The 23,797-nt window shown below is 42.7% G+C and overlaps 1 protein-coding gene across 3 annotated transcripts in view; it reads left to right on the forward strand.

The window, feature by feature from the left end:
- Positions 1 to 23,797, forward strand: part of If (integrin subunit alpha inflated) — a 70,746-nt gene that overhangs the window by 35,245 nt on the left and 11,704 nt on the right. For all 3 annotated transcript variants that reach the window (XM_071699358.1, XM_071699357.1, XM_071699359.1), the window contains exons 5-6: positions 10,338 to 10,509; positions 18,117 to 18,178. In XM_071699358.1, coding sequence (XP_071555459.1) covers positions 10,338 to 10,509; positions 18,117 to 18,178 — 234 coding nt within the window. The remainder of the gene's footprint in view (positions 1 to 10,337; positions 10,510 to 18,116; positions 18,179 to 23,797) is intronic.

A 23,797-nucleotide genomic window follows, 5' to 3' on the forward strand; every position in this document is an offset into this window, starting at 1 on the left:
ACAAGTTGAATAATTGAATATAGGATTTTTCAGTCAAATAATTGAATATAAAGATAATTATATTTTAACAGAATCCAATTGATTTTCTTTCAACACTGCGATATGTAACTTTTATCCAATACGAATAATTCGTACGTATTAAATCAACTGACGTTTAACATGGCTGGATAAATATTGTCCTATATGTAAATGTCATGTAGATACACACGCGCAATCGGATAAATGTCTTTTCTCTCGCTTCTGCTTACGTCCTTTTTATCGCCACCGCGAACAAAGGTCGAGCCCGTGAGTATCCGTGGGCGGTTGTCATCTTATCGAATAGAAACTCGTTAATGCTCTTTGTCGATTGCCATTGACGGATAATGACTCGTCTTCGATCTCTAGCGGTGAATTTCACGCGCTCACTTGTCGATCACCTCGCGATCGCCACGCTACTAATTGCCCTCGAGACAAAAGATCGCACGCAGAAGCCGCATACGAAAGGTGAACGAGGGTTCCGTGAATGCTGGAAGGTATTAGAAGCTTTATGCATCGATATTGTATCTCCTACATGGTCATGGTCTAGGTCGTCTAGGTCTCGCAAAAACTACATGGATTTTTTTTTATTTCTCTTCCTTAAAATTCAGTCAAACATGGATAAGGATTAAATAAATTTAATTTTTATAGATTTAGAATACTGTCATATTTTATTCCGAAAAACATGATTTAGGGCTCTTGTAACAAACCGACGCCTTGACATTATGCGATGCCTCGTGCGTCGTTGCGATTTAACGAGCTAGTGGTTACGAGGGCGGTACCAAAAGGTCGCTCTTCCTGGTTGCCCTTTCGCTCCTCTACGTACAACGTGTGTTGGAGTAATTCCGCAGATCGCGCGGAATGTTAGGTCCACTTCATAGTCTTCACATCATCACGCGAGTCGGCAAATGCGAGGTCCGCGTCGGGATAGAGACCAGGACCACTCGGCGCGACCTTTCACCGCTGGACGCATTCCTCCCTTTCGCGCATCCTCCGGCGGACGCATCATCCACGCGTTCGTCCTTTTTTACCGCGATCCAATTCAACGGCACTTCTTAATCTGTTTTTTTGTCGCGCCCCCTCCGATCCTTCTCTCTCTCTCGCGATCTACCGACATTTCAAAGATGCAGCTCTTGCGTTGATTGTTGCCAGATGTTTCTTCTTTCGACCCTTTCTTCGGCGCACTCTCTTTCTCTCTTGCCAAATAAAGCGAAGGTACGGTTCGATACATTGTTATTTGATGCGAGATTTGACGATGTACTTTCTATCGAATGATTATTCCTTATTGCTATTATGATTTTACTGATTCAATATCGTGAAAGGCTAAAATCAATCGAGTACATATAATAATTCTCCCATTACAGACATTATTATTTGATAACTTTCTTATTGAAGAAAATGATCTTTTTTTTTCCAAAAACCAATTTTAAATCTGAAAAAAATTTCACGTAGAAGTAATAATTTATAAAATCAATTCTGCATAGCCATTCAATTTTAATCCAATTCGATCGAAATTGTCGTATTGTAAATTTCGTTGCACTAACATGACGTTTGATTTTGATTAAATCTGCAAGGAGAAGATTCGGCGGATGCGGTGAGCGATGCAGAAAAAGGACCGGAGCCGAAGAACTCTTTAGAGGCAAAAAAGCGTCCCGCCGGGTGAAGAGGGGCAGAAACGAAGGAACAATCGGCAACAATAAAATATAGTCGAGGCAGGACGATAAAGTCACGATGTTGTTGTCTCCGTTGGCGGGTCGCCTTCGCTTTCGCATCGCCGTCGCCGTCGCCGCCGTCGTCGTCGGCAAAAACGCATCGATTAAAAGTTAAGCAAGTCCAACCGCGCGCTATCAAAGCAGAGGACAATCGCGACCTCAGCGACCCGGCCTGAAAGCAGAGCCTTGTACGAAATCCTCGTCCCCTTTCGCCGTCCTTCTGTCGAACCCCCTGTGTAGCTGCCACCCGCCTTTCCCCCCCGCCTCTCCATTGCCCTTTTATTCGTGCTCTTCGTCTTCTGCCGGCCGGAGTTCGTCGTTCACGTTCCGCGCCACCTTCCGCCACTTCATCCTCGTGCTTCTCCCGTTCTTCATTCTCTGATACTCTCGCCCTTTTTGGGAATTGGCGGGTTCCTGAGTGCGGCGCGCGATGGGTCCGAGATCGTCGTTTGTCGGCGGCCGCGAGAATGGAAATACCATTGCCAGACAGAACCGACAGGACAATGTTCGAGAAATTCTCGCGGCTATGCGAAAGATACCGCGTGCCGTCGTTGATCATCCTGTCCTCGTACGTGCCGCCGATCTTTTTTGGGTGTTCGCGCATCGCGCAGTAGGCATTAGTGATCGAGATAAAAAGAAGACAAAAAAATTCCTTCGAAAGATTGAGATAGTTGTACATTGCCTTTACCATTGTGCGCTGTATCGTGCCTAAGTGCGCGAAATTTAGCCATTACAATTGATCAACTGGCTTACAATTTGGAAAGTATTATAGCCTCGACATTTCCGTAGCTTAGAATTTTTATTTTCTCGTTACATTCTTGAAGTAATGTGGTAGTAGCGGAACTTTCTGTATATGAAGTCATGGAAAATGTCAGTCGTAAGTTTGCTAGGTATAATAGAGCGCAATATCTTGATCAATCTGTTAACAGGAACTATTGGGAACAAGCTATCATTTGAATCAAACTTGATCTCTGTGACAATGGAAATGTGTAAGAAAATGACGTTAATTTCTCGTAACTACAATATATATATAGAGTCGAAAATTAAACTCATCGAGATTACGCCAGTTCAGTCTCCGATCTCTTCGCGGCTCGCGCTCGTTCGGATCAGAAATAAATTTCGATGACTTCTTGTTCGCGCATCAACGCCTCTCGTCCGCCTCCCGATGAGAAGGCGGACGAGAGGGAGGAGGAGCTGAAGCGGCAGAAGGATAATCCAACGGACGGACAATACGCATTCCGGTCCTGTGTTTTGTCGGCGGGACAAATTGCGACGCCCGTTAAACGCCCGCTTTTTGCCCGCGGCGGTCTTTCGTGCCCTCCGGACGGCTCATATGGACGATGCACTTTGTTGCGTTCATCCTGACGACGTTGCCGTACGTGGGATACGGAAACGTCGTTTCTGACAGTGAGAAAATCTCGCGAGACATTTTACAGCGAGATTTTTCACATCGAGGAGAAAAACGATCGTATAATTATTTCGAACGGTTATATTTTTACCTTTGTGCAATGATACTTGCGTATTTCTTACGAAATAGCACGTTTTACTTTGTTTATTTTCGTGTACGTACTGAAATAGAAAAAATATATTTTAATCGTTTTTTGAATACAGGATTATGAGAAACTAATTGTGGAACTTATCGCGTACGCGTTCGCGTCGATAAACGATACTCATGAAATTCTATCTTATGATTATCCTCAAGTTCTGTAGGCGGCGAGCCATTGACCGATTGATAAGTCCTCAGGCCTCTTTAAGCAGGTAAATCTTGGACGAACAATCTGAAGCGCCTGGCCGCGATCCCGCGGCTGGACCGCACTGCAACCGCATGATGTATAAATAATGTTGTGACTCACTGACCACGAAGTGAGTCAACCTCGAAACTAAGGCGATGTGCTCGCGCAAAACCACCTCCGTCTTCTAGACTCCACCTTCATCACGTAAATATCCCTCTTCCGCCGCTCTGTTATCCTGTCGCTCGCGAGAGCTGTTTTCCCCGGCAAAAAGCCGGGAGCCAGGTGAAGGATGTTCCTACGGGAGCCGAGCAAATTCAGACGAAAGGGCCATTCATATATTTCCGGATAATTTATTCGCGCTTCCAAAAGCGGTAGTTGCCCCTCTTCGTTTTCGCTAATTTTTTTTTTATACGAACACAGAATACACTCAAGCGACTCTTTAGTGGTCATATCGCGAGATAAAGTTAAATTGTACCCAAAGAAGTTTGCGACAGAGTTAAGCAAGTTTTTGTTAAATCGTCTTGTAAAAAGAGATTATAATAATAATTAAAGAATAATTATAATTCATTTATTAATGATGACATTAAAGAAATAACGAGAGAAATGGATATAATAATACAGGAAATTAATAGAGGATGAGATAATCTCTCAAATGTGTATATTTATGTACCAGAGAAATCTTGAACGTTTAAGTTATTGAGTTTTATCTCGACCAAGCGAATTTTGGTACTTAAATGCACACTTATTTACAGTTTAATGTCGCCATCAACTCGACAAGAAATGTTGGCGAATCAGCGAATTTTTCTTCGCGATCACAGAGTGAATTCCGCCGGTAATTCTCGCTTCGTTGTCATTAGTTTAATTCGGGATAAACAAAATATCTTAAAGTTTGTTACGTACAGGGGACGAGTAGCGTACGACGTTTTATGACCGACCATTACCAGCCCATTTCGCCCGAATAAAATCGGCTTTTGCCTGTTGTTTCGCTTTTACGTGCCACTTTCCGTGTGTTTTATACTGTTCGTTGAGTTCCGGGTATGTCTTCTCGGTAGCCTAATGCGTTCCTGCTGCAACTCGAGTGAGAAGAATATGTGAATATACGTTGCGTTAACGTTACGACGAACTAACAATAAGTCACAGGTCGGTAACCGCGAGAGCATGACTCCAACATTTGTATAATAAACACGGAATAACACTAGAAGAATTTCAAATATGTACGTCTTTTGTAATTTTGTAAAGTATTCATTTTTTAAATGTACATACGTTTTGTATGTACATTATAACAATGAAGATACGAAATGTCAAAGAAACCTCAATGAATATAAGACGCATGATAAAACACTTTGTCAAACCCAAGAAAAGTGAGATTTTTGTATTATCAATTTAGTCTCTTATATCCGTTGAGTTTGATTGATCCGAAAAAAAGCCAAGAGAAAAGCTTGGAGAATTATTCACGGCAATCACAGAATATGAATCTGCTCTTTAAACGGACTGTCAACCCGTTAAAAATGCAGTTCGATCTATCCGAGCGAGCGTCGTTGCGTGTATTCGACCCGAGATGACCTCGTTCAAGTCCTCAAAATAACTTTCGCTTCCGTCGAGGCGCCCCATCGAAACGATACCCTCTTTTCTTCTTCAGATTTATCGATCGAACGCAGATAAAGCGTATCGGTGTTCGCGTTACCGTAAAAAAGTCCCATAATTTGTAAGTCGATTGCCTCTTTTCATGAGAATCAGCAGACGAAGCTTCGCTTCTTTCTTACGAAACACGCGCATTTGTTTACCGAAAGTTCTAAATTTTTTCAATTTTAATATCTCTGGCAAAATCCTTGTGGTTTTCAAAATACGTATTAAAGTTTACACAGTTAAAATTTGATGTGCAAAGATTCAAAAATTTCTGGAAGATTTTAACATTCGCTAATCAGGTCATCCGATGCGACTTCTTCGAGAAAGGAAGAATAGGAAAAACCGCTGTTTACGTCACTCGAGTCGAAAATAGATCGATGCCTGTTTGTCACAAGGTTGAATCTGGCCTAATGTGGTCCTTAAGGTTCAAACTTTACGATTCGAAGACATATAGTCCTGCATGGTCGTCCTATTCTTTATTACGTTCGACCTTTATTGTTCAAAACATGTTACGCACGTGCGCGTCCAGGCAACCGTTGTCGCCGCCGAGGTCCTAAAGTACGCTCTGATAAGTGCATCGAGCATGGGAAGATCTTGCTTGGCCAAGCGAAACGGTGTTGCAGATTACAATAACGTGTCTCACCATTTTATGCGCGTTGTATCTATAATGCACTTGCCCTGTAACGGAAATGAAAAACTTATTGTAGATGCAAAGAGAGAAACTCGAGAACGCCGATATGCGATTTTCAAGCAAGAAGGATTTTCTGAGGCAGATGCCGCAAACGTCTGGAAAACATCTCTAGAGACCTTCTTTCAAACGTTCTTTGGGCGTATCTTAAACATTTCGTAGGCTTTTGCGCTGCTTGGTCGAAGAGAGGACCGAGTGAAAAGGGAGCTCGTTCACTTTAACGGCCTGTTTAAGGGCGTTTCGTGCATGGGCCGACGCGACGGGGAAAAAGTTCCGCGGCGCCGCGCCGTACGGTTCTTGCGCGTTGCCGTCGCGTCGGTGAAAGACGAGGAAGAGCGGCCGAGTGAAGACATTAAAAGTACCGTGTCATTAACCATCTTTAAGCTCAAGTGGTCCTTTTTAATGAAGAGTAGATCGCGCGCGTGCAATCGGAGAGGAGAAGCGAACGAGGCGAGGCGGAACGCGCCCGCCGCGGTAGACGGATATTATTATTCCCTTCCTCCCGTTCTTTTACAATTAGACGCACGTTACTTTCGTCGGGGCAATTTCATTGCCGCGAGCTTCCTGCCGCACGAAACGCTTGTTCGAAAGCGGCCCGTACACACGTATACACCATACACATCGTTATTTCCCCTTAAATTCTTCCGCGCTCTTTAATGAAGCGCAAATCGCGAACCAGCCACACCTTCGAAATTTCATCACGTGGGTTCCTCCGAATCATCATCGCGCAGTCTGATTGTCTGATACACGACTATTATGCCGATGTTTAATTATGTTTGCGGGACTCCTTTGTAATCTTCTTCATGCACCGTTGCACTGTATCTAGGAAACGACTTGAAAATTAAATGTTATGGATTTTTTTAATATTTCTGTCGTGGGATTATTCACGTTACTCTTTAGAAAATATTTTGCACAAAGCGATTCACTTTCGCTGTAGAAAGTATTAAAAAAGAAATGAATATTGCAGAAATATCTTGGTTATTTCTTTTATCTCTACAAATTTTGAACGACATTTATTGCGTGACTTTGTCACGCGAAAGGAAAACAGTATCTCCTAATTTCTCGTGGTTATGTATTTAATCGTCGCCCTAAATATACAGTCGGGTTTCATGGAACTAATTTCCGGCTATTAGCAGTGTTTGTTCACGGCGATTTGGTTGCGCAAAAGCCGTGAGGTCGAGCTGCCCTATACCAGTCAAAGGCTTGTCTTTAGTGGCGTATCGCCAGCGGCATTTAGATTCTTCTGTTCTGTCTAATGAACCGCGAATTATTCGCACTTATTGCGAAGCACGAGTTTTCGCATCGTCGAAACGCATTCTCGAGGCTATGAGACCGGAGCTTCGTTCTATTCCACCTCGCGCTTGATAATTTATTGCATTTTCCAGCGATTGATTATTTCCAGCTATTGCGCTTTTAGTCGTGCGTAAAGGAAGCCTTCAAGACTCCTAACGGCATGCATTCTCGTCCGCGTGTCAATGTATCATGTTGCATTTCTAAAGCAGGATTTCTGGTATTTCTCAGACAGAATAGTTCTTATTTTTACATCTCCCCGAGCAAAATCGCAATATACTTCAACGTATAAAGAATAATCTTATTGTTTAATGAACGTACAATGCATAGATTGAAATAGAAAAAAAAGAAAAATGAAAAGAACAATGAAACCTTTGTCTAATGCATTAGACAGGTTGAAAAATTAGATTAACATTTAATTAAAATGGAGTAACAGAGAATTCTCGTTTTGTCGTCTCTTCTTTCTGCTTTTAATGCAAATTCCTTAGGGTATACCGTATACCGCATGCGAAATAATACATTAACTTTGTCGGCAGATCAGGCCTATCAGAGACCCGTATCGGCGAAGTACGACGAACGATTTCGAGCGTTCACAAACGGGCAGATCGCACGCACTAGAACGGACTCGAGCGATTGAGCTAAACTGGCGCAATGGATAAATTGCGGCACTTCGGCGCGTCGTCTTCTTTTTCTCGCGTCCTCCGTCTTTCTTCCTTCGACGATCGTCGATAGGCCGACCGGACCAGCAGCGTGACGATCATTACATTCAATCGGCCTGCGGTGCGCCGGCATCGTTTCAAAAGCCGTGCTCTGCGAACGCGAACAAAAACTTTCGCGGAACAATCAGTTCGGGTACCTCCTTGGCGAAGGGCTCGTCCGTACGAATTTGAGGTACACCGATAATGACGCGTCGTTTAAGTACAGTTACGTCCCTGATTTCTTCTAATTAGTCCGCTCGAAACAAAATGGATCGTCATTAAGGACGACTCTTTCCGATAATCTCAAGTACCGAGGATCCATCACCGGCCTGATTACATTTTCTTTAGGGAACGACTTAATCGGGAGAAAAGTCCTTTCGTAATTTTCGATTAAGGTTGGGCCACGGCAATCCCTCAAGAGGGATGCACATAATGACGCGCCGTTGTAACAGGCCTTAATTGGCTCGCAATTAATAATGCATGGTTGCGTGTGTGCACAGTTCCTCTCGCGAACGTTACGCCCGTATAATTTTACTCCACTAAACAGCATCTCTCTCAGGCATCGTTCACGCGATTCTCGTGCATGCGGAATCAGCGTGCGTCTTGTTAAGGCCCATTTACCCAGGCGACCTTGAAAAACAGTTAAAATGTTGGCCAGCGACAAATTATGCAATCGCGCGAGAAAACACCGTGCTATTTCTGAAGCCACGCGTCTCGGAGCGATCTTCGGACGAGATTTTATCATCTTTATTATAATACCGCAGAAATATGAAAGAAATAATGACGTTTCCTTGACGCTCTAGAATATCTCGCAAGGACTGTGTTATACAACCTCGTTATGTTATGCTATGCCTACTGGTAACCTTGAGAAACATTTAAAGTATATTAGCAAGTGGTACGTACAACGCGGTTCTTTATTTTCCCGATAAAGCTACACTTGATAGCACCCGAAGAATGCCACCGCCAGTTGCTTCACGATTTCAACAATTAATCGCGTTGATGTGCAATGTGCTTCGCGATGAGTTGTCCGGGCACGTATTTCGAGAGATTTACAACGTAGACCTGAGGCGTCGGGCATAAATACCGCCGTTATACCGTTCGCACGTACGTTACGTCGCGTTATTAAGGCCATCAGCTGCTCCTGGTTGGTTGACCAAGTACAGATTGACGTAATGCGACGATCATTGTGCGTGAGAGAGAGAGCTCGCGGTCAGACCGGACCGTCTAACGAAACGGTTTCTGCAATCGTCTTTCGGACAGGTCTGTGGCTGAAAAAAACATGTCGCGAACGATAGGATCTTGCTTGAAATTCTAACGAGCAATTTTTCACAATCATTCGCTTGCAATCATGACTTGCTTACTATCGATAAAAAGGCACCAGAAATCAAATCAAGAAAAATTATTTCAACCTTGAGCCGTCAGTTATTTTATGTTGCAGCTTTTTGACGTACGTGAGAGCCGAGATCGACTTTAATTGTATCTCTAATTGTACCGATATATAGCTAAAATTTTTAAAGTTCGAATTTAAGTTATGAAATTACGGTGATAAAAAGTAGGAACTCTCTTAATTTTCTGCTAAAATCAACGTCGCATTTAACGTTGCGTTTTTGATCGAAAGGACATCCGTTCTGGAGGAAAGGATTGCATTACGTGCAATAGGGACTTTGTAAGATCATTCGTGCATTACCGGAATGGAATCAAATTACAGGTTGTCTATGTAAGGCGTACTTATGGGAGAATGGCCTAAGGCATGAATTTAATATTAATGGTATCTGTCTGCAATAATCGAATGTCTGGTAATGCATGATGTTTAGCGGCAGAGCGAAAATTATGCAGCGAAAATTATGCAGCAGAATGGAGTTTTTACCTCCTAAGGAATCATCAAAGTGCGCGAGCCGCGCGTACGTAAATACGCCTGTAATCTCGCGGAAAGCGCGTATACACCTCTAAATGCGGCAATGATCCGTGCGGATTGCGCAATGTGCCTCCCGCGGTTACTAAACACGTCTGTATTCCTGCCGTACATTTATCGTTAAATGAGCCGTTAGGCAGAACAGCAATAACGCAGTCATATTTCCCCTATTGTGAGAGACGGAAAAGTATGCGAGACTAATTAACGTAAAACCCACCTAATTTATCGCAGCCTCTTTTACGGCGCTACAAAGAGGAGATTCTAAAATCCTGTGGTCACGCCGAGATAATTGTGAAACGGTTGTGTATGGTAGAAATCTATCTTCCTAGCGATTTATACCGCTACACCGGCCGCCACTACGGCTCAACGTTAAATGGAAGGTGAGAATCGAGTCTTAATGCGCGATTTGTCGACGGTGATGCCGTCACGTATAGGTGAGACCATAAACATGCCGCAACATGCGGTTTCAAGTTCGTCGTACGCGCGTTCCCTTTTCCTCCCCGATGTGTAAGCGCTTTTAACGACCGGCGGAACCGACAACCGGACGACGCGTGTTTTAATTGTGATCGAAGCGATCGTTAGAAAGCACAAACGACCGCGTCTCCGCGATAAAGGCAGTCGAGAGTCGTTAATAGCGGTGCAATCTCTGTTTTATGTTCGCAGGCATGCGCGCCCAGGTACATCTGGTTCTCGGTGTCGCAGCCGAAGTACGATCCCGATGACAGTAGGTGGAACAAGGAGTCCACGGCGGGCAACAGAAGAGAGCCAGTGGGCACGTGCTGGGTCGTCGCTAATAACTTCAACGAGTCGCAGGAATACTCGCCTTGTCGCACGAGTGAGTTTCCGAAAGCTCTTTGCTTAAATGTTACAAAAGTTGCGCGCTTTCCTTCGAATCCTGACATCCTTGATGATATGGAGCAGGAATTGAAACCAAACCATTCGTAATCTGTCTTTAACGTCAGACATATCGATAAATCGAACACTGGAATGTTTTGTTAAGACAAGATCTATTAACCTTTAAATGCGTAATTTTTCGTAGCATTCTATTTTTTAAATAAATAACGACTGTTTAAAAGAAACCTAAAAAAAAACGTTTTGAAAATTTTTCTTTACTAATTTGAACCCTTTACATATGGAAAGGCCCAAAAGGGCGTTCTCATCCAGAAAGGAAAGTAGGGCCAGAGAAGGGTCTTTACAAATGTGCAAAGCCGCGCGTTTATAATTCGAACTTTACAAGGGAGAGTATACGGAGCATCGAAAAGTCGTTTTGCATATGTGCAAAGTTACGCACTTAAGGTTAAATGAAACAAAACCAAGAGCAGGACTTTACTCTTTATCTACTCTATATCTATACTTTATCTCAACGAAAACATCTCGTACACGTTATTTTAATACCTGCGGCCCGAAGAAAGCGCGCGATCTTATCACACGCCTCCGTCCTCTTCAATTGTTAACAAAACGAAATATCGTTCTGAAGACTTCCGTCCCTGACGAAAGCTTCACCTCGCGGTAAAGTAAACAGAGCAGCGCAGGAGCGAATGTTTAATTTCCACTCTCACCGTTCTCTTCCCGTCGTCGGTATCGAACTTTCTCTCTCTTTCTCTCTCTCTCTCTCAAGGGCGGTACGATTTATAGTGCGCGCGTCGCGTTGCCGTCCGGATTTAGCTCGGTTTACGAGAAAGAGCGGGAAAAAAAAGGAAAATATCTTTCGAGATTTTTGTGCGCCTGGAACTCACGTTCGCGACGTGAGTGCTATAAACATTTGTGAAACAGGCACTCTCGAAGGCGCAAGACAGAGTCGAACGCAAGTCCTCGAGGCGCAAGAGGGTAGCTCCCGCCGTGTCCTCCTCCTCGCCGAGGATCTCACGAGGACGAATTTCCTCTGCGACACGACAAGGATCGCAGCCGACATACGGTCGTGTTCTCCAGGCATAGCGACCGTAAATACGTCACGTAACAGGATACTTCCTGCCGACGACGTAGGTCTACGTCGTCGTCTTAATGACAAAGGACATATCGATTTTCGGCACTGTCTCGCCCGACTTGGGTGATTTCAAACCTATAATTAGCGATGATTTTACAGTACTTACATCAGCGAGTAAAATAATGGCGTACCCCCCTGTAGGAATGCAACCACGCTTATAGCAATTTCAGATATTATATGTTAGAATATTTGATTTGATTTTTTTTCGGGAAAATAGAAAATAAGTGAACGTAATTTTATCACTGTTTTGTAATTCATGACGTGAATTTTTGAAGCAATCACGAACTAAACTGAAAGAAAATACGTTATTTTATTTCCAAACATATACGATTCCAAATTTACTTTTCAGTTTCCAGGTTAGTCCTTATTGTTTCTCGCGATAATAACACTCTGGTATTTTCTGATAACCTCCTGATATTTTCCTTGAAAAGTACCATATTTAACTTTTTATCTCATGGTTATCAATATGCGGGGACAAGTTGTCGCCAGGCATTAGAAATATTGACAGATACAGACAGAATGCAATGTGTTGTAAACCACTCATTGTTTTCGACCTGATATCGAGCGTGCAATGTTTCTTTGTACACCCCTACGTTTATTGCTGATAACCCACAGAAATTTTTTAAAATTTTCCACGCACAGATTCCGATTAGAAATTCAAGCTTAAATAAGTATCGCACTGGAAAACCAATGGAGAAATTCATTTTTATTCTAAGTTGGTTTTCTATAAATTTTTCTTCAGATTTTTCATGATTTTTGGAGGAAATTGGACCGAATTTTTTACTTAAATCCAATTAAATTCTAGAAAGTTTTATCTGTGAAAATCTCATGGAAATCTGTGCGCAGTTAAAGCCATGTAGTCTATATTAGCGTAGCTCTGTAGCTCACGAGTTTTGTTTGCTGGGACGCAAATAACATGACGCGCGTTTTTAGAATCGTACTTTCCTGTAATTAAAGTCGCGCGCTTTCTCACGCGCGAGCGAACATTTCGGCAACCGATTCTCCACCGGCTTTCGTCGACTCCACCGATCCTCCACCCCGTCGCTACTGCATGCTTTATGAGACTTCCGGTCGTATGAGGGAGAATTCGAATATCCGTTCTCTCTGTGCACATTAAATTGAACGCAAATTACAATTGAATAATTAAATTAAACGGTGTAATTGGAATTTTAAGGCAATAAATGAATAATTGAGCAGTGAATTTTTAGCAATAAAATTGGCAACTATTGGTTTTAATAATTTACTATTATATCCAAATTAATACAATCTGTCTAGAGATTTTGCAATAAATCTTAATTTTATTCCTTGTTATATTTATCGATTTATTCAATTAATATATACAATTTCTAATTTATGCGAAATATAAGACTGTATAAAATTAATCGTGAGACGTTGTAAAAAATACAAAAAAACCCTTTCACAAGGGTGACGTTAGCTGCGTGACCTGGCAGCTTTCCAAATAAATATTACCAGAATTCACCGAAGCAATATCTTCGCGGAACACAAAGTGCGGAAGCGAACCCGCAGCCTCGATGACGACGATGATGTGAGCTCATCGTCCAGAAATTCCGCGACGACCGCGCAATTAAACAATTTGTAGGAGCCGAGTCGAGCGAACGAACCGCTTGGTGCCGCTTTTCCCGGGAATCGTAGAGTCTTTTTAGCAAGGCGTTAGATCTCACCCGGAGTTTATAGCGTCGTGTCGACGTTACTTTATCGCACGCCAGAGTCGAATCAAGTCGCTCATAATCGCTTTTTCTGGAATTAAACGTCCATCGCCCTGCTGTCTGTTTGCCCGTCCGTTGTTGTCCACTTGGACAAGCAGAGGCGACAGCGGGGCTATCGGTGACTTTCATCTGTAATTTTCTTCGTAAGATCGCCATAACAGTTCACAAGTGGACATAGTATGAAATAGTTCCTAACACAAACAGCTTCTTTACAAAGATATATTAAACATATAGTTCAACAATGTATAAACGAAAGGCTTGTTTCGGTAGTAAAACAATTTTTTTCAAAGATAGAAAATCTTAAGGGTGAGAATTTTGTAAAAGTATATTTAAGCCGTTTCTTATTTCTTATCTCTTGCACGATACTGGCAATTCCAACGAGTTAAGAAGAATGATTACATAGTCGATAACGAACTGTCTTGGAGAATTTTTACGAAACATGATTACGCGGAAATCAGGTCGGATATCGCATTGTCCATTGTTCTGATTACCTTATAAGGCTGAAATGACACTTTGACCCTGTTTTGAAGCTCAACTTCTGGTTAACCGGTGAATACATATAATTCTAATGGGTTCTAGTATAGCATCTACAGATATTTATATGAACAACTGCGAAATTTATTTTTTGTTATCCCAATAATATTAATTACGAGGAATTGTTCTGCAAAGTAACTCACGTTTTATGATGCGTTTTATAACGTTAGTTGCGGCTATGCTTTCTCATTGATTGTCTTTTGTAATTATATATCTTATTATATATATATCTCCATATATCTTGTTACTATATTTAATAGTCTCGAAACAAATAAGAACAAGTCGGGTGGCACGTATAGAGGAAAACATTTTTCACGTGCGCGACTGACAAAAGGAAGATAGCAATGGAGAATTACTTACAGTAAGTGCATTCCTCGATGAAAGGCTCCCCACTCGCTCGAGTGGCTCGGAGGAATTGGAAAAAAAAGAAAATAATAATTGGAAGGCGCCTCTCGGACCAAGGCGCTAACTCGGCACCGTTCTAACGAGGCCAATTAGCACTTAATCCTACTTGAATTACGATCGAGCTACCGATCTCCAGCGAGCGGCAGCATATTCCTTCTCTCTCGGTATTGCAGTTTCATTAGAATAATTTTTATAAATATGTAATTATATTTCGTGCGTATTTTATTTCGTATAAGAAGGAAGAATGCGTCGTTCGAGCCTTTGGAGAAAGGATTTCTTCTTGAATTACCGATATAAATTTTCAATATCACGCAACATCAATCAATTTTGTGGTTACTGAAATTATCATAAAATAAGAGAAATTATTATATCGAGCGTTTATGTGATGTGAGATTGATTGAACTCTTAAGTGAAAGATTCTAGTTTCTTAATTGAAATTAGTTTTGATTGAAAAATCCTAATCTTCTAATTGAAATTAACGTTAATTGAAAAATTGATGTAGAAATGAATAAAAATGCTTATTTTCACTGCGACCGATGCCCTATTTCTAAATAAAAGAAGTGACCCGATAATGCATATTGAGGATACGTAATCGCGCACCGACGACGCGCGCACACACGCACGTGGAACAAGAATTACAGTAGCTCCATTCATTCCTCGTAACTCGATTAAGGGTCGGTCATACAACTCGAGCTCGTCTCCTGTAACGCTCCGATTTCTTTATTATGCGCTTCGTCAAAATCATTCATGGCCAAACTCATCCTCAGTTTAAAATCTTTCATCGTCTTGTTTATTGACTTAGCGTCCGGCTGTTGCATTTAAATCAAAACGCACATAAAAAAGATACTTGTCTTATATTTGGGACACTTCGCGACACGTTTCTGAGGCTCTTCGGCATCAGAGAGAGAGAGAGAGAAAATCGTGAATATTTTCTTGTTGGATGAGAAAAAGCTTCTCTCTTCCACTTGTACTCGATGTCGACTCGAGTTTGAAAGCGGAGTGGCCTCTTACCGACGAGAATAGCACCCTTGCAAAGCGCGAGGACGAGACGGATTATAAATAGATTGACCACCGACGATATCGCGGTCGAACGCGCACTCTTTATTACTTCACGAATGATACCATTATCGTGATTCGCCGATAACAACTGTCAACAATACTATTAGCATCGTCACACATAAAAATTAATCGATTACGAAGTTTGAGCGTCCTACTAATTTCTAATTTGAAGAAATATGCAAGTTCTATTCACATGCAACTTCTATTAGAAATTTCTGTTAGAAAATAGGAAATCGAAAGGGTTAAATAAAATCGGCAGACATCTCCGAGTGAAATTATTTTCACGAGACTCTTTCTGGCAGTCGGTGACTTGAAACTTTCATCGGCTTGCACATTGAGCCCCGCCACTGTTTTAGAAGCGACATGCGTGTCACCGATGTTCGACGAGTGGCGCCGATCGCTCGCTTTATATCTACTTTTTCGTCGCCGTCGTTGTCGTCAGCGACGACGAAGGCGACCGCGACCGGATTGATGTAATTGCGTGACTGACAGCACGTCTAAAGTGACCGATCGGCTGTCAAGAGCGCTCGCTGCCGCTGCGCTCATAACATACGTGCACATATGTAGAAGAAGGTCGGATTCTGCGGGTCGAGCCACCGGATATTCGCACACACACGTACAAGCACGCATGCATTTTCTTGCGGACGTGCCGCGCTCCGCCGCAGCAGCCGCGTCTGAATGGCACTGACCCTGTCAGCCGGCTCTGGCCTGATAATTTGCTACTTGTACAGTTAGCATCGGCGACTAATTACGGAACTGACCGACGCGTTAACGGCCGGCACCCGTAAATTCCTTGCATCGCGTCCATTCGCCTCGCGAAGCGGTCGATCTGGCTGTAAAAATTACCAAAGTTAATTAAAATACATATTAATGTGGATTAATCTGTTTCTTCGGAAAGTAAAATCTTTTCCCGTGGTCACAGATTGTTCGTCACTTCCGTATAATGCTGTTCCTCGTTAAATAGTGAGGTCCACAGATTTATACCCTCTCGTTAATTGGGTAGATTAATCTTTGAGTTAGCGCTGATTTACCCTCATCGATAATAATTACAACGATTAATCGTAATAACATCGTAATTACGTCGACGAGATTAATCCATTATCTTTTGATTCTTGTCATTTATTGGATATGCTGATATTACGATAGGTCTCTAATTGGTGATAGCGATAAGTTACGAGCACACGAATATTACAATAGGAGATTTTATCTATCTCGAATAGAATGACTACAAAAAGGCATGAATATCATTAATCTTCGCGCAGATAATTGCATTTCTGTCAGATGACTCAATTATCGTCCATTGTCCGGTATAAATTTCTGTCATTCATACTCAGTACGTTGTTTTTCAGGAAACAATCTAATCTTTTTAAAGTATTTAGTTAAGATAAATCGTTTCTTTTAATTTACGAGCTCGCATTACACTCTCCGCGTATAATTAACACGATACCGTTGCTACGTTAGATTTCGTCTATTAACACGACATCGTTGCTACGTTAGATTTCGTCTGGCACGGAATTCCTTTTAGCAAAGTTTTTTGTGTTATCGCACGACAATTAATCGTTTTCGTCTTAACGCGCGGTAGGACAAAAACGCGCAGAGCCCTTTCACATTTCAAACTGAAAGAATTTCAGTGTAATTGCCCCGTCGTGCGTCGATCCCTTCGACTTTGCTGCCGTTATTACCGTCCGTCTAAAAGTGCTTATCTAAAAGTGCTGTTGCGTTATCTAGTTAACGAGCGTAGATATACTCGATGGCTGTTTCCCGGGCCACGCTATTCATGATCGCTGTTGTGTAAAACGTACAGCTTGCACTATCGACTCGTCACGGCGGTTCGGAGACGGAGAAAACGGATCGCGAAGGCGTCACGGCGGAAGATCGATCTGGGATTAATGACGCGTGTATGTATGCACTACTTTTGCTCGTGCGTGCAGCCGGTCTGCGATGCCACTTCACTTCCTAGTCGATAAAGTGCGTGGAACTCCAAGAACGTGCGCATACACATCTATTTAATATATTTACAGAATGTTCCAGTCCGAATTCATTTCTTTAAATCAAGGAATATAAATAAAATTAATTTTACCTTTCGTTATACTGCTCTGTCTATATTAAACATGTATATGGGTCCTGTGTTCCAACATTTTATTATTCTTAAATTAGGTATCATATTTGTATCATACTTCTACTCTTCCTCAGATATTTATTGCACTATCACAAAAACGCGTATATGCGGGTACATACAATGCGATATGAGTGTCCACAGTATATTGAACTCTGTGAGTTCGTTTATTGTAAACCTAAATAATTGTGCTATCAATCATCTGTGATAAATTATCTTTATACAATAAAAAAATGGCATTCTCTATTAAAACAATTTTGAGATGCTAGCTTTCCTTTGGTAGATAAAAAGATTTATTATTACTATATTTATTACACATTTGTTATTATTTTTTATTATATTGATACTATCTATCAATATCTTTTGCGATTTTGTTCAAATTTTGTTAGTATCTAATTTTGGAATTAATATTTAAGTTTTTAATTTAGAAAAATTACTATTGCCCCCATTTCTAACTTTTTCAGTCAACTGTTAGAAAATGATCTAACTAAAATGATCTAGACGAATTATCACTTGCGCAATAGGAAACAATTTATTCAAATTGTACTCTCGAGATATGATGTCTCTGTTTGAAGGAATCAAGGATGAAACGATATAATTGTCTGTTTCCGTTTTAGGGTACTGGGGCTACCACAGGCAGGGTTCTTGTCAGGCTGGTTTAGGAGCCGCGATGTCTAAGGTAAGTAACGATACTCAACTTTCTCGTCCATAACATGTAGAGGATGTTGTGACGGTTTCTTTTTTTTTTTACGCGCGAGACATGATCGCAATGTGAAAAATATTGGCCTCAACTTAAACATCTTTGACTCCGCTGACCTATCTTGAGCAGTCGACGTGTTCGGAGCTATGTCGGTTCAAACGTGTTCATGTCTCGGTATTCCGCGCAAAGGTCTACGGCGTAACTTGGCGGTTCAAGTGACAACCGAAAGCGCATCGCGCGAATGTGGATACACAGCGGCGTGTCTCGGTGGTTGCCGACGTCCCGAAAGAGTTAGAAGGCGACGCGAGCGGGGGCCGAATATGGCCAGGAATGCGAATTCCTACCTTACGCACCTCCGGTCGTTCCGGGCATTCGTATTCGTGCCGTAACGCATCCGCGCATGGTGCAGCGGGGTGCAGCTTTCTCTCTCTCGTATACAATTGTCTTGTTCAAGGCCCGATTCCCCGGCAGATTGCTGGGCCCGATGGGTCAGGGATCGTAGGCGTCTCGAGCGCCTTTTGCTCGCTTTTCACTTCGGAGATGCATCTTCGGGTAGGCCTGTCTCCGTACGTAGGATGTTTGTTGCACCTGCACAATCCCCACGCGTTGATATGCCCACTTCATCCCAACGACGGCGACGTTGCGATAAATATCGGCAGCAGCCATCGACAAATCGGTAGCTGCCGCAACTTTCACCTGTCGACGTAGATCTAAAAATCTTAAATATCGTGATAAATTATGGTCACATATTTTATTCTTTCTCTTTGTAGCAAGAATATTTAGACTCATCAGAGAAATAATTGCATTCATGGAAATTGCATATTTTCTATCGACATGTCTAATTTGAAAGATTTTTATTTAATGTGGTATTTTTTCTGTAAAACTTACAATAAAAAGATTATAGAAAGTTTCGTAAAGAAATTCAAATAAAACGAGGATATCGAGCTGCAGTTTCACCTTTAATACTTGAAAGTCGATGGAAGATTATTTTACCGTTCGTAGAGCAAAATTACTTTACGAGGCACGTCGCGATTAAAGCAAGATCGCGGCACAAAACGCGCGATTACGACACGACACACTTCTATCGTGCCGCAATCGGTTTTTCGAATCGTCAGTGACCTAGCGACTGTGAGATCTAATCTCTTTTGCGGTAAGAAATCCCACGCGCGCGAGCTCTCTCATACTCGCGCGCGGTGCGCCGTTATCGGGGTTATCGCGCATCGGGACGGCTTCGATTATCGCCAAAGAAGCGAGCACGGTGGGACAATTCCGCGGACACTCAAATCGGCCTATCTTCGCCACGGATGTATAATTCAGAATTGCGCGGCTATGTGGCAGATGTTTAATGCATGCCGCGGACCGTACCCGACTCCTAGCTCCGTTTCAGCATTCAATGTTAATATGTCCGCCCGCGCTCAATCCCAATCGCGTATGCTCGCTTACGGTGCATACGCCGCAGATGTGGTAATTTTAGGTGTACTAGCCGACATTCTCCAGGCCGACATTCTCTTTCTCCTAATAATTTCTGCGGGCACTTTCTAAAACGGAGCTTCCTGATAGTACAGACATTAACTTTGCTCTTGTGATCCATATCTCATTATACGTGGTATCGCAAATTGATATTTACTATATTTATACGAGGAAAGGGGTTCTTATTGAAAGATTTCTGTCATCAAAACAAATTCTCCTGTAAATTTTTTTTTATATACATATAGTCGATATTATCTAATTTTATTGATAATAATAATGAATAATGATCTCGTTGTGCGACAACAAAAATTGAGTATATCGAGTGCAATGTAAGTTAATGCAATTCGGTTAAATTTGATTTCTCATCGAATGCGTATGCCATTTCTCTTTTCGGAAAACAAACGCCATTGTACGGCAACTCGAACGGCAGTAAGGAGTTTTCGCGTACGCTAAATCCCGATGAGCGTGATTTAGGGGCCCTCCCGACGCCATCGAGAACGCAATCGACCATCGATCTTCGCGTTAAACCACCGCTGCTGGTACCAACCTCTGTCGTGCCTGGTACCGCGGCTTATCCGGTGGGTGATCTAGAGAAGATCGATCGATAGCCGATCACTATCAATCGATACAACCCGACTTTCCGTCCAACTCCGTACGCGACCCCCGGTTCGACGATTGAAATATAAGCCTTCGAGCTTCTTTAGTCTGAACGTATTCTTTCGTTGAGTTTTTCAAAGAGAAAATCTGAATTGGATTCGACATGGATCGATTGGCATGATGCTGCGCGATCTCCCCTTCTATTTATTGTAATCTCGTATTTTACGTGTCGTCGAAAATGTTACGTAAGAATTGTGACGTCTTTTTGGATAGTGAATGTTAAATATATTTCATATTATTTATCATAAATTAATTATTATATTTTATGTAAATATAATCAATTATCGTATTTTAATCACTTATTATATTTTAGAAGATATTTTGTATATACCTTTGGGAGGGGGGGGTTGAAAAAATATTAATACGATTAGAAGGCAGGACAAATTGTATACTTTGATAGCTATTTCAATTATCAACAAACTTTACATCTGTCATACTTATTTTACGCTTCTTATATAAAAAATCATCATGAATATTCGTCATATACAAGTACAATAGAAAAGTTTGTGATAAATATTGATTAAAAAAAGGATAACCAGCTGTCTTTCCAGCTTTAGCTCGACATCGAATTATACCCTCATAAAATCGTTAAGATTGCGATTATGGTCCGCGAAAAAAAAAATGTAATATACAATTTTTCAAAGCCGATAAACTCGTCTATCCGCGCGTGCATTAGTCTCGTTTATCCCGCGTTAGCTTCGCTCGCAACAGTTTCTTGCTTCGTCAGGGGCCCGGGCCTCGTTTCTTGCCCGGCGTCGTCGCTGCAATCTCCCGGTTCCCGGCTGCATTTGGCGTGCACTTAAGCGCAGCACACTTATGGGCGCGTGTGTGCACGCCGGCATATAAATTTCACCATGGCCCTCATACATATTTGGCCGCGCGGTTATATTTCAATCTCGTATGCGGCGCCCGCGTGTCTCTCCCATCTCCCCCGTCTCCCGTTTTATCCCCAACCCCTTTCGATCGGCGCCAGAACACAACTCGTGCCAGTCGTGTTTCGCGTAGACGGGGGCGCAGCCCGACCCCGCCATTGTCTCGGTTGCAAATTTTTCGCGTGTATAAGCATCGGGACCGACCGCAGCTCCATGGGGGGTACCATCGTGTAGACCCCTTTCGATTCTTCCGCGCGCGCTCACCGTGTCTCCGCGTGTCACACCGACTTGGACGACAAATGCATGTATTTGCTTACTACTGTCCGGCTAATCTGTTTAGCGTGTGACAAGAAATCACGGGAGGATGAAAAATATTAGTGCAACACCGATGTAAAATTTGGCCCAAGATCTATTTACTTTGCTCGAGAGATTAATGAGAAGATGACAATCTTCTCAAAAATATCTCTATGTATTTTAAAATACATGTAATCATGTATAAATTATAAACTTTGGTCGACCCCCCCCCCCCTTAACGTCTACGAAATAAAGATATTCACGTATCCAAGAGAAAAATATTACCTGACACATGCACACATCTGTTTTTTAATCCATCATTCCACTGCCTATCCTAATTACTTTCCATGCGAGAAACGCATCGATCATTGTCTTCCCACTTGCATGAGTCGCGCGGTCCGAAAGACAGACCGATGCCGGCCTCGGGCTGACCTCCGATTCACCTCTCGGCACGTCAAAAAGCGCATTCTTCGGGTTCGACGAGCAGAACGGCCCGCTCTGCGTCCTCCGTGCTCGGCTCGGCCCGGCTTGGGAGGGCCCTAGAGACGGATGGCGCCGGAACACAAAAGTTACGGCTGTTGCACCCGGTTGCGTCCGCGCCGCCGCGCCGGAGCACCCTATCGCGTCGCGATGGTGTACACGTGACTCGATCGCATGTTTGACATTGTTTGGCCGACGAGGAGGGCCCCTATTGTTCCCGGAGCGGATCATGCGAATCGCTTGGCACCGGCGTACCGCGACTCACAAATAATAATACTTGCGAGACGACAAACAAAAGATTGCGCCGAAATGCGGCGAATCTGGTCCATCATTGCACCCTTGCACACGAATGCACGTGGTTCCTAAAGCGATCCTTAAAACATGGAGTCGAGTAACAGAATTTCGTTTTAACTTTTAATAGCTGACTTGCACAAAAACATAAAACTTTATCTCGTTGCGCCTTGTCTAAAAGCTTTAGTATTAATATGATTGCTTCGAAAACATAATTTTTTAAATTTCTTCACAAAATTGAAAGATAACATTTAATAATTTTTTTTTAAATTAAAGAATTGGATTTTTTAAGGCTACGTTATTGTCAACGTGATACGAATGAATTGAAATCTTGGAAAATATATAATAGTGTTGAGCAATCAAATACTTTCTCAGCAGTCGCGATAGAAGTGCTAGAACGAACGGTATATGTTAATTTTACTAATCGAGTTGCATGTATATCCTGGTTCTCAACACCTTAAAGCAGTTCCTTATTTAATATCTTATCTCAGGTAACGCGCGTGACTGCTTGAATGTTAATTTGCTCGGCGAGGAGTAACGTTTCCCTTACTTACTTCGTATGAGAGGCGAGGGATTTGTGGACTGGTTTGATCCGACTAGGAGGAATGCGGCGGATGCGTTTTCGCTGGATTCTGATAAGCAATCGCGGGGTCCATTAGGACCAACGCAGTCTGCGATTGCGTCGGCGGTCGTGTTACAAACGACGGCACAAACGCTGTAATTCTACCGGAACCGGGGAATTCACGTTGCCGAGTTGCCGCATTTACATCGGCCGGCTCCTCTGATTGCCACGCTAAGCGAATTTTCGCGGCTGTGGGTACCCGCGATATTTATTCTCTTGTATACCCGGAAGTATAACCGTATTGCACAAATTTAGGTATATGTACAAAAATTGTATATATGTTTATAGAAATTCTTTGAACGTCAAAACTAAAGATCTATGTACAGTGATGTGTAGTAATTCGTCGTCGACGAATACCTACGACGCGCAAAAGTTGAAAAATAGCGCTGTTCGAAGTGTCTCTTCTTTTTCGATTTTCAATATTGCGACAAGATAATGCACCTCGTGACTTAAGAGTGACGTTACAATAAAATGGATTTTCTACTATGACAACGAGATCCGTGACTGCCCGTCGACGTGTTAATCACCTCTTCGCGTATATCTTCACACTTCGGTATCTTTTTCTCGCAAAACCGAAGGCAGACGACCGTTCGTTATCGCGTCACTCGAGAACGTCTCGACGAGGCGAAAAATTGACGCCACCAAAGGGAGACGATTCCCCGTCCTCACGGTGACATTGTGTCCGCGCGTTTAAAGCGCGCGTATATACACATACGCGGCGCGATGTCTTGTCGTCGTCGCCGTCGCTGTCGCCGTCGCCGTCGCCGTCGCCGTCGGTTGCGGAGGAGGAAGTCGGAGGGATAGGACGAGCGGTCGCGAAGAGGCAAACAGCAGGAGAGTTTCAGATGGCCATTTAAGGCTCGGACATTTCGTTCTGTCACCGTGTTCCGTGTTCACCGTCGTGCGACGCCG

Source organism: Temnothorax nylanderi, unplaced genomic scaffold (genome assembly GCF_030848795.1).
Source record: "Temnothorax nylanderi isolate EJ_2023f unplaced genomic scaffold, tnyl_v1.0 TNYL_tig0018_pilon, whole genome shotgun sequence".
Classification (NCBI taxonomy): Eukaryota; Metazoa; Arthropoda; class Insecta; order Hymenoptera; family Formicidae; genus Temnothorax; species Temnothorax nylanderi.